Genomic DNA, 12,328 nt, shown 5'->3' with positions numbered 1-12,328 from the left:
TCACTTACTGCGTATATGAAATCAACGCGGTTAGAGGCAAACCGCATTAATTTCATGCTTAATTAATTTCATGTAATATGGTAGATTTTAAAACATTGAATCGGGATAAAAAATGCGCTATTTTAAAGACCTTGATTTGCGAAATTATCTGTCGTAAAAATATCACAATTTTTCAGATAAGTCGCAAATATTTGGGTTTGTGAAAAACTGTAAAAATAAATGCTTGCGAAAGGTGGAAGTTTTAAATAATTAAATTTGAAACTGAAATATGTACTTGCTTGATAAGGAATATTTACAAAGAATGACACTATTAACAGCGAAAATTAGGTGGGCATAAAGCATCAGGAGTCATCAAGTTTACTCATGCTATCACGAAGTTGCTCTTTTAACTCGTTTATTTTATCCGAAATTTGTTGCGCACTAGCCATGTCTCGATTATTTTCTATCCAATATATTTTCTCATCGCAATATCTGTTCCCGTGAATTTTATCCTCCTTAGTTAATTTCCCCATGTTCTTTTCGGGATCAGCAATCACTTCTTTATAACTTGTTGCCAGACGCTTCAGCTCGAAAAGAAGTTCTAAAAACAAAATTTATATCTCAACAGGAGTCTCCTAAATTATGTGCCTTGACGCCTTAATGTTTTATATGCCTTCATATTCCATGTGCCTTAAATGACCTACCTAGTCAGGCCGTCGCGGCATTTTTCTCTTCTCCTTCGTTCATTTACGATATATACTTTCATTAAAGAGGTTCTTTTGGTTACCTGTCTTGGGGTGCTCCTCCGTTTAGTAGAATAATTATTGTCGCTTAGTTAACCTTAGTTAGAATCAACGGGATGATAGTAATGAAATATTGTCGTGAATAACAAGGTGCTTTTATTATTATTCTGCGTGCAGCTTACTGAATGAACCTTAACATTTGTGCAAAGCAATAGACACGTGAGCACGCAAAGCACGTAATTTAGAAAAAAATCAATGTCGAATCTTTTATACTCCGTCAATTCCTGAAAAACATAGTCTATAGACTATGCTGAAAAAAAACTCCTAATAAATGTAGAACTAAAGAAGTAGATGCCCAAAAAACATTCCTTATTTTTTTAATGCTAAAAGTTCGTTAGAAAAAAATAATATTGGGCCTAATGTTAGTACATTTAACTCTTAAATACTCAATCTTTTTGATAACTCGAACTTTTTTACTCGGGAATAAGGAGAAGCAATCTTGAAAACTCGAATATCTTAGAAGTCAAACATCGTAGAAACCGTACACAATTGTTTTCTTGTTAACTCGAACTTTCTGAAATTACTTTATCGAGACCTGTGTTTTAGTCATTACACATTTCCCACCTTGCGACGCCCATAGTATATTTTATCTTAAAACATCAGACAAAAACTAATTTTCTTTACGTACGTGGTTGACGAAAAAATATTTCTCGCCGAGATTTATTTTTGCGGTTGGGATAAAAAAATATTGTTGACGGGACTTATTTTTGCATATTTTATGAAAATACGCGATATAAGGCAAAAATGTTTTCCTAAAATTAAAGCATTCTTTTGTAACATGATGACATTTTCCCCCAGTTAAAACATTTTTACGACAATTAACTTTAGCAAATAGCCCATTTCAACGTATTTTGGGAATAATGTTTTTGTATTACTTGCACCGACTGAATAAATAGGAAAGAGATAGGATGATACCATAAAAAACTCTTACTAAAATAAGAAGACTATTTTCTTTAATCATCATAAATTACGATCGCATTATTCACACTGTTACGTTTTTTGTTTTGCTACTAGTGTTTGTATCATAAGTCGCTTTTCTTTCTTATCGGTGGCGAAAATTAATTCCGATGTAAATTTTGTAAACACTTGAGTCATCTGAAAATTTTTTCTCGCGGAACGAAGAAAAAAATTGCAAAAATTGAAAATTTTTTAAAATATTTCGCTGGGCCTACCTTTTGTGTACTTTAAGTAGTTTAACACAATAAATGAAACGCGAGTCAGAAAAAATCATGAATTCAAGGGAATTAATTTTCTTTGCGATAGGCATAGGTGTTAATTATAAAAGGTTTATTAGACGTTTTTGTAAAATACAGGGCCGTTGACACAATAATAAAAGTGGATTGGCCAGAAAAAGTGTTTTTTGAAAATTCTGTTAAAAATATTGAGGACAATGTTCACAATATACATGTTTTTTATAAGGGTATTGGGTGGTGGTTTCTAGATGGTGAGAAAGAAATCCGAGTGATGTAATGCAATCGTACAATTACACAGTCTTAAAACTACACCAACTTAACGTTACAAGCAAATGAAAATTAGAAATTAGGCTGGGATATCCTTATACAAAAGACACAACCAAGCTTAGCGTATGTTTATGTTATGCTATTGGAGTAGCAAATAAAAAAATTAAACATTGTCTTATGAGCCATATCGTTCTGATAAAATTGCCCCGTTTTTTAGCTTTACAAGAACAGACACAAAACTAAAGGTATAATTACACAAGACCAAGTTCAGACAGCGTAGGTATTAAATGTTTTAATTACAATACAAATAAGGTGGAAAAACACACATCAGAAGGGTGTGCCAAAGCTTAAATTCACCTGCACCTGAATATTCAAATATATTGTTATGCCTATATAAAAAAGTACGTATTACAGACAATGTACCACAGTTAGAAAGGTTGCTAAGTGAAGGAAACGTTGCTAGCCAGAAGATAGAAGCTGAGAAGAAAGAAAAGACACAGGTACAATGTGGACTTACCAGCTTTTTCAAGATATATCACGCAGTCATTTCTTTTGTAACGTTCTGCTATCTGTTTTGCTGTTTCATTGTGAATGTTTTTGCAGGAAATATGAGCGCCAGCATCAACAAGATATTTCACAACATGAAGGTGGCCCCAGCATGCTGCCCAATGAATTAAACTATAACCTATCATCAAACAAGGAAAGTTTCTAATACAGCAAGTGCGAAGAAATAGAGTAGGTTATGACTGGACCCAGAAACTTTATTCCTAAGTTTGGTTGCTAGATTAAACATTTAAAGATTAAATTTTATCTTACCTCTATCTGATACTGAATTAATTTGTGCACCAGTTTTTAAAAGTTCCTGGACTATATTCAGGTGTCCAAAACTAGAAGCCAATTCGAGCCCTGTTTTACCATCTTCAGATTTTGCCTTTAAAAAAGGTTTTTCTACGTCGACTTCTAATAATTCAACAAGTTTTTCATAATCTCCACTTACACATACGTTGAAAAACTCGTCAAACATACTTTACAACGCTTTGTTGTGTGTGTTTGTTATCATGGCTTACAACAGCTTTGTTCTTGATGTTGTTTTGACTGATCTTGTTTATCCAAGGTTTTCAAGAATAAAATTGTCCTACTTTCCGCAAATGATCGAGATGCAAATTATGTATTTTACAGAATGCTAGTGGCCGTCGCAGACATGTGTTCGCGAATTTAAAATGTAAACATTACACGCTTTTAATCGCCACCAAGGACAATTCCAGACAGTTTAAACAAGTGCTGCTCGGGAAACGACTACACAGAAAATTTAAAATGTTATTAAATTCTAATTTTAATAAATTATTGATTGTTTTTTTTCTCTACTTATGTGTAGTTGAGGGAATCATTAACGACAATGGAACTGAAGACATAATTTATTATAAATACCCCACTGTTGTTATATCAATAATATCAAGGAATGAAGAACATTCGCTGCCAACGTTTTTAGGATATATTGAACGGCTGAATTACCCGAAGGACCGGATATCAATATGGTAAGGATTGTAAATTAGTAACCCCTCCTTGTGTTGCTAGGGTAGGTTTGGTAGGTAGCTATTCTCTTGGATCCGGTTTAACATCATCAAATTTTAAAAGAGAAAACAAAACTTTTTGGGAAAAGGACATATTTGGACATATTTGGATTTATCAGTGACATATTTGGATTTATCAACAAAAATTATATAAGATCGGAAATTTTTAATACCATATGATCAAGGATTTATTGTATTTCAAGTTTTTAAATTTTAAAAGAGTTTGACTCTAATATTCAATTGAAGTAAAACATTTTCACTGCAGTTGATTTGCATGGTCAATTTTTCATAAAACATCAATTGTTTGACTACTTGTAAAGGCAGTTGTACTTAGTGTATAAATTTGCACAATTCTATAATTCTGATGATCCAAGAAAAAATAGCTTAAATATGGCTGTTATTGGAAACAGAATATTGATAAAGTTAAGAAATGAGACAACATTGTATTCCCATATTTTACATTTTTTAAAATAGTGCTCAAAGATTAATATTTTAAACAAATGAACTGCCAAACCTACAAGAATTCAAGTTTTTTGTGTTAAGTTTTGTTTTTTATTGAGGTTTTTGTTTTTTTGTTTTTTGTTGTGGTTGTTGGTTTTTGTTTTTTTATTTGTGGCTGTGTATTGTTATTTATAAGTGTGTTTTCCTTTCTAAAAGTATATAAAAACAAAAGCGTATTTGAGTTGATATGTATATTGTAGATACAAAAATAATCCTTTATACTTCCTGACTTTAAAAGAGTCAAGATTTAAAACAATACATAACAGTGTATGCAGGGTCTCATATTTTAGATTATTAGCACTTATTCACAACTACCTAAAATAATGTCAAATAATGAGAATTTATGTAATTAAAAGGCCATTAAGCTAATCTTTATCACATGGGGTTATAAGCAATCTTTCTTTGCTTGTAATATTTATTGTAATTGGTTAAATTAAGCTGCTGCTGTAGTGAATAATTCCAGGTGATTACACATTATAATTTTAGGTTGAAATTTTAGCTACTTTGAAAATACTAATAAATAAATGCGAAGTTGCCTAAAAACAATTAATCATCATTATTCTGTTGTGTAAATAAATGGTTTCATTGGAACATTACAGGCTAAAACAAGATGTAAATATAAAAAAACAAATTGACAAATCAAAAACCAATTTAAAAAAACCAAGAAAACAATGCTAAGATATAGACCAGCTGATTTAATTCAAAATCAGGCAACCTAAATACAGTAGCAAATTAATGCTATGCGAGCATACATATGAGCACTTGTGCATTCAAATATTGACAACACCTAAATATTACACCTTTTAGTTTTGACATTAAGGGGTGGAGAAGATGTGTACAATATAAATTTTGGTTTTACACTAGCATGCACATTTCACTACCCAAAAAGCCTATTTTCTCCTATTTTCTAATTAAAAGTAGAAAATATATATTCATATAATACATTCAAGTTGCAGATCTCGAGTTACTGGATCATTGGAAAAAATTTAAGAAACCTGGAACAAGCATACGAGTGTCACTCTGGCAAAAAAATTTCTGTTAATCAATTCACCTATATATTATCTATGCATTAATGAAGTTTCAATGCACATCCCTTAACAGGTCTAAAATTACTGATGATAGAAATTGTCAAAATTTGCTAGTATTTAAATATGACATCATAATTTATGCAATATAATTAAATCTAAAATTCTTTAAATGTGAATATATAAAAATATATATAATATATAAATGTGAACTTTAAAAAATTTAAAAAGACTTGTTAACCAACTTTTTAAGCTCTATAATATAAGTCCAACGCCATTTAATACCTCAGGTTCCCTTTAATAAAGCCATCAATTTTGACCTATAAATAAACAAATAAAGCCAAAACCCCATTTGATAGTTAAAAATCAGCACAGTATCAATACAGATATGTTTCATAGTACAGTTCCATTATTGTACCTGATAAGTGAGTTACAAAATCTTATTTATATTCTAAATTTTCTTTTAAATTTTTATGAGAAATAATGAGAAATAATTTATTTTGTTCCAGACGTCATTGACATCCATGGGAAGTGTACTGTGCATTGTTTCATTACATTTAAATACATTTTATGCAATTATGCTGAAACTATTATTAAGAAACATTTCCATTATTGATAAAGTTACTAAATAAATGACACAAGTAAGGTTAAGCATAATGTATACTACATTGGAATGAATTTTGCAACTGACTATTAATTTCTACTTCTAGATTCCAATGAGATTTTGCCTGATAGCCTAAAAAACTTCATGTATATAAGCAGCTTTTTATACTTTTAGTATTCAAACAGACCACAATGAGGATGGGACATTTAATGTTTTGTCCGCTTGGACACAAAACGTGAAACACCTGTATCACCGTATCATTCTTAAACATGAAGAACAGCCACACGTTTATGAGGATGCTAGAGGTCCTAATCAGTGGACAATGTCAAGATATGTGAACTTATTAAAGTTAAGACAAAATGTTTTGGATGAAGCAAGAAACCAATGGGCAGATTATCTTTTGGTAATGAACAATTTACTGTATATATGTCCTGTTTTTATAAAAAACACATTTTCAACTCTAAGCCTTTTAACTTTAAGGCGATTTTTGTCTGTAGTGCCCAATACTGATATGTAGCCTAATGCTTTTGGGTCAAATGCGTTTTCAGATATTAAATTATTTTTTTTAGGATTCTTCAATGCTCTATATAAGTTATAAGGATACTTTTTATGCAAATAGAAATGTGACATTATCAATTGCTATAAAGTAGTTATTTAACATCCTTAAATATGTACAGGTTATCGATGGAGACAATTTTCTGCTAGATCCAGAAAGCCTGACTGAGCTAATAAACCAAAAAAAGTATGTAGAATTAAGCTCTTTCTTTTTAATTTTTTATGTATTCAATACAGATTAATTGTCACTCCCTTTATGCAGGTGTCTTAAAATAAAACATTTTCCAATTTTCTAGAACTATTGTTGCACCTATGTTTCGAACTTTTGACATGAAGTCTGGGTATTCCAATTTTTGGGGAGGTGTGAATGAAGACGTAAGTGTAAACTGCTCTTTGTTTTGTTGAACCACATCTCTATAATAATAGCCACATTCTGTTCAAAATAGTTGCTAAGTTGCTCTTTTCATGCTGAACCTGCACAAAATAGTAACGCTCATGATATAGTACAATGCGCAAACCCGTAGATTTGTCCACATGCTAACAATTAATCTATTATATTTACCTGTTGTCTGTCTGACTGTCTCACTGTCTGTGAGTTTGACTTCGAATTCCTATGCATGTCTAATTATCACATATTGGTCATGATAAATACTTCCTCATATTAGATGTATTAGATTTTTTTCAGGGTTACTATAAGAGAGTTCCAGAGTATTTCACCATGCTGAGATGGGAACTTGTTGGAACATTTCCAGTCCCTATGGTTCATTCGACATACCTAATCCATTTACGAAATAATGCTACAGACAAGTTGCAATTTTATCCAATAGAAGAGGCCTACACTGGTGCACTTGATGATATACTCATTTTTGCTGATTCCGCAAAACGTGCAGGTTGCATATTGGTTTTTGTAAATTATATGCAATGCAAACGTCAATTCTCGATTTCATTCTTTATCTTCTATGCTGTCAACATTTATCTACTATGCGTATAGAACTCTTACAACTTTTACTTCCTTACTTAATCAAATTAATCAATAGCTTAATGACAATCAATATTTTCGACATTCTGTATTATTTATATTTATTTATATTATTCTGTATCAACATTGTTTTTTATCCAGGCATTCCCTTGCATATTTGCAATGTGCATCATTTTGGATATTTAATGGAGACTTACCCAGCATCGATGTCTTTGGAAGGCAAAAAGGAAACCTTTGTGGACACGTTCATTGACTATATGGGTATAGTATAAACATTTTAAAAACTTGTATTAGAGTGTTTTATTTATTCAAATCGTAGATTTAATTTTTGAAAGAAGTTTTGTGTTACAATTTTTAGCTTTTAACCCACCACTTATCCGAAGCGAGAATGTTCCATATGAATTTCCAACACCAACTTATGCAGGATTTGATGAGGTGAGTTTGATATACTTGTAGTAAAATGAATGTCTGAGGTAAAGCAGAGAAGAGAACTTTGACCAGAATGTGTTAGTTATTTTATTTAGTAGGAAAATGCTTGATCATGACATTTTTTTTCAAAGCTTTCTCTTTTTATGATTTGTCTGGAATTTTACTTTTTCATGCTTGTATGTTTTCGGTAAATTTGTACTTGTGTAAAGTAATTTTTTTAACATTTTACGAAGCAAGTTCTTCAAAAGTCTCACAAAATTGGGAATGTAACATCTTATTTTGTTTGGGTTGTAGAATAATCTCTCCTTATGTTTTTTAGATCTTTATGATAAATCTCAAGCGAAGACCTGACCGATATGAACGAATGAAATTATCTTTGAAAGAATTAGGTTTAAAATGGAAATATTTCGAAGCAGTGGATGGAAAGTTAGGATTTTATTGTACATGCAGCTTAGAAATTCTTGATTAAAATCTAGATTAGGCATAAAATTTGTTGCTCTAATTTTTTTTATTTTTTTTTTTAGTTAAGAAATGGTCCTTATATGCAATTAAAACTCATTGGTCTTAATTTTTCATGTTCCTAAATAAAATATTAAATATTTTCTTTTCTTGAATAAGTCTGCAATAAAATGTGAATTTTTATCTCATTGTTTAGAAATTTTACTCAGGAAAAAGTTGATGAGCTGGGTGTGGTGCCAATGGTTGACTTTGAAGATCCGTACTTAAAAAGGTAAATTCTAATCTTGCTGTAATTGACAACCTGTCCTTACGATTAGTGCTTCATAATTTTAGAGAGCATCTTTGAGCATCCCGTATTTTGGATTATTCCTCTAAAATTTCTTTTAGAAGCTAACTTCAAACCTTAATTTCTTTTCATCTCAACTTTGTTGTTGATTCATAACATTTAGACATTTAAAAAGACTCTTTAAAATTGAATTAATTGTAATAAACTATTTTAAAATAAAATAAACTAAACTTTAATGACGTCATTTATATTAGTTTTATGTACAAAAAATGCACAATATATTATTAGTGCCTTAGTCACTTGTAAAAAGTCATAAGAGTGCCTTGAAAACAAAGGCTACCTTCACAAAATTGTTTAAAAGAATTTGTGGGAGCTCTACATTGTAGATTACCACTAAATATCTGAACACTGGATAAAACAGTAACTTAGATCGAAAATAAACAATGGTAGCCAAATACAAGGCTTTTCATGGAATTATTTAAAAACCCGGACATTAAAATTAGGTTTATTTTATTTTAAAATAGTGTATTAATTCAATAACAGAAATACGTGAGGGTTAGCAAGTCTGTTTACTTAGTTCTTTTTGTAATAACTGTGAAACTCAAACAGAAGAAACTCGCACAGACGGAGTGTTAAAGAAAACAGTGCCTCTGTTTTCATTAATATCATACCTCTCTGTTTAGACCGCTCACGTTTGGAGAAATCGGATGTTTTATGAGTCATTATTATATTTGGAAAGAGGTAAAAGTTTATTACACGCTTGTATGGTTGTTTGTTTTGTTTTGTTGTTTTGTTGTTTGTTTGTTTTTTCTTGTTTGTTTGTTTTGTTTCTTGTTTGTTTGTTTGTTTGTTTGTTTGTTTGTTTTTTGTTTTTTTGTTTGTCACAAGCATTTTGCTCTAGCTTATATTTTTGAAATACTTAGGCGGGTTTGTTGTTTAATCTAAAAATCTCGCCATAATCTAAATCAGTAAAAAACATAACAAGAATATTAATTGTGAAGGCGTTCATCTACGTTACAATGCTCACCATGCGTCTACGTGTCTGTCTGTCTGTCTGTCTGTCTGTCTGTCTGTCTGTCTGTCTGTCTGTCTGTCTGTCTGTCTGATAACTCCTGCCTGTCTGTCTGTGTGGTACTTGACCTACTAATAAGAGAAGTTTATACTTGTATTCACGTGTGCCACTTTCTTCGGAGTTCACTTTTAATTTTTTTCTTCAGGTTTTTAGCTCTAAGTCCTCCATCTATTTTTGCCTATCAAAATGCATACTAACGTTCGTCTTTGTATTCACGTTTATATAATTTTCCATATTTTTAGTCGAGTTCGTTCCTAATAAGTTTGTATAATATTTTTAGATCATTGATAGAAATTTGGAGTTCGTTCTTGTCTTAGAAGATGACGTTCGTTTTGAAACGAACTTTCGTCACAAAATGGACGAAGTTGTACGTCAGTCCAAAGATCTTTTGAAGGATTTGAGTTGGGATGTTATGTAAGACTTAATCAATTGTTTACTTTTTTTATCCACTTTCCTGTATAACGCTGGGGATACTTAACTAGAAGAATCCACGAGATTGTATACCAGCGAGATTTATTCTCTTGAAACTTTTAAGCCAACGAAATTATGGACAGACAAATTATGTAGAATGATTTAGGCTAATTCAAATTCTTAAAAATTAAATATCTTGTAAAGTTTATGTAGTTTTAAGTATTCAAGAAAAAGTCTGTATAATGTTTTTGGATATTTTGCTCCGTAAGAATTAGATTCCTAGCCAACCTCTTGACTACTACGTCCAAATTACTTTTCAACTTTAATTTTTGGTAGACCCTAAGTGGCAAATTTTGAAGTAAGGAATTTTAGGAGCGACAAAAATTTTAGCCGACAAACTTTGAAGGTAAAAGGAGATTTCAGCACATCTTTAGGACAATATTAATATATGTCTATAGAAATTTCGTCATTTTTAAGGTATTTTGGACGTAAACATATGTCACGCGACCCTGAACATTACGTCACTGGTTCCGATAAAATCGTGTGGGCAAAATATTCCTACTGGACACTTGGTTATGTTATCCGTTTGAGTGGAGCGAAGAAATTGATCAATGGAAACCCACTTCCTAAAATGGTGCCCGTGGATGAATATATTCCTATCATGTTTGATGAACATCCTGAGTAAGCTGTCTTTGTTGTTTGTTGTTGTTGTTGTGGTTGTTTGTTGCTGTTATTGTTTTTGTTTTTGTTGTTGTTTTGTTATTGTTTATTATTGTTGTTTATTGTTGGTTGTTGTTGTTGTTGTTTTTGCTGTTGTTATTATTTTTGTTTTTGTTGTTGTCGTTTGTTATTCTGCTGTTGGTGTGTTTTGCTGTTATTGTTGCTCATATGCAAATGGTTACGTTTTAAGCACTTGGTTAAAAGAACGGTTTTCGCCACGCGATCTGATTGGTCTCTCAGCAGAACCGCTATTAATTTACCCAACACATTACATCGGCGATGACGGATATGTCAGCGATACTGAAGACACGTTGACAATTCAAGGAGAGGATGTGAAGAAGTATCATCAAAAACTTGAAAACGAGAAATCTGGTAAGGCGCCAAAAATGCAAGCCGATCAAATCAATCCGAAAGAAGAAAGCCGCTCTCCAAGTGTACCACAGGTTACGCACGGTGAACTCTGAAGTCGTTTGCTATTATGTGGAAGAAACTTTGGTCATTTATGAATAGAGAGTATGAAGACGTAAAGCAAATACTAGTCGGAAGAGGACTAGGACTAAAATCTTTAATTTTATATATAAATTTTATGACAGCTAACTTATGGGTTTTTTTATACGGTCATTTTTAATATAGATACATTTTATATAATTTCATACATTTAGGTCTATTTTATATATTTTTTATGAATACATGATATTTATTTTTTAAATTTCGTTTCTGTGTGTGTTTTTTAAGATGTCCTAAAGTTAAATTTCTTCGCGCCATTTTTTATTGCTACCGGGGTTTTGTGTGGCAGTAGCAGTCTACTGTACACGTAAATAGGTAGTAGACTCATGGTAGCTTGCACTTTACGACATTTACGTCTTGTCGTTAATGTTTTTCAAAAAAAAAAGAAGCCGGAGAACAAGTTCGCATTATAGTGTGTCGCAAAGAATTGCATGATATAAGAAAAATTAAGATTGATGTTTTTCATTCCTTCCCAACATGCGCTTAGTTGGCTTTTCTTAGTTAGAAGGTAATCGGGTTGAGTGGCGTCAGAAAAATTCAGGATTTTTTCTCTTTTTGCAAAAGTTTTTTCCGCGAACGTTTTTTAAAAAGTGATCTGCAAAAGTTAGGCCTAGATTAAGGCTTTTGTTGAGAATTAATTTTTTAAACCCAATAAACACAAAAACATCAGCCTAGTCCCCAGGGCTCTTTTTTAACTTCTTGTTCCTAATGTTAAGAAGTGAAAAATAACCCTGTGAACGAGGTTCAAATTAAAATTTCACGTAACAGTTACTTCAAATAGAAAAGACTTTCACGAACAAACAAATTTTGGTTGCATCCACGAAAGTTTATATTTAAAACATAGAATAAATACCTATTCGCGAAAATTTATTCCCGCAAATAAACAAATTTAAACTTTATTCTCGACAAAAACAGACATTACTTTATTTCGCACGTTTGTGTTTGTTGAAGATTTATCAGGGTTGTT

General features: G+C 31.5%; 2 protein-coding genes across 2 annotated transcripts; one reads left to right on the top strand and one right to left on the bottom strand.

Annotated features, from left to right (window-relative positions):
* Positions 1–228: 228 nt before the first annotated feature.
* On the bottom strand, positions 229–3,398 carry LOC130612529 (ankyrin repeat domain-containing protein 45-like). The gene is made up of 3 exons (XM_057433849.1): positions 3,059–3,398; positions 2,760–2,927; positions 229–580 (listed from the first exon to the last, which is right to left on the bottom strand). Exons 1-3 carry the CDS (start codon positions 3,264–3,266, stop codon positions 342–344), a joined length of 615 nt encoding a protein of 204 aa, XP_057289832.1. The 5' UTR covers positions 3,267–3,398; the 3' UTR covers positions 229–341.
* A 91-nt stretch (positions 3,399–3,489) lies between these two features.
* LOC130612528 (procollagen galactosyltransferase 1-A-like) lies at positions 3,490–11,563 on the top strand. The gene is made up of 13 exons (XM_057433848.1): positions 3,490–3,777; positions 6,118–6,346; positions 6,621–6,685; positions 6,795–6,873; positions 7,184–7,388; positions 7,619–7,738; positions 7,836–7,912; positions 8,226–8,332; positions 8,562–8,636; positions 9,335–9,392; positions 10,004–10,137; positions 10,612–10,815; positions 11,045–11,563. The coding sequence occupies exons 1-13, from the start codon at positions 3,557–3,559 to the stop codon at positions 11,316–11,318; spliced, it is 1,848 nt and encodes a 615-aa protein (XP_057289831.1). The 5' UTR covers positions 3,490–3,556; the 3' UTR covers positions 11,319–11,563.
* Positions 11,564–12,328: the final 765 nt, after the last annotated feature.

Source organism: Hydractinia symbiolongicarpus, chromosome 10 (assembly GCF_029227915.1).
Source record: "Hydractinia symbiolongicarpus strain clone_291-10 chromosome 10, HSymV2.1, whole genome shotgun sequence".
In the NCBI taxonomy this organism is placed as follows: Eukaryota; Metazoa; Cnidaria; class Hydrozoa; order Anthoathecata; family Hydractiniidae; genus Hydractinia; species Hydractinia symbiolongicarpus.
Note: the sequence above shows the minus strand (reverse complement) of the source record. Positions and strands in the feature narration are given on the sequence as shown.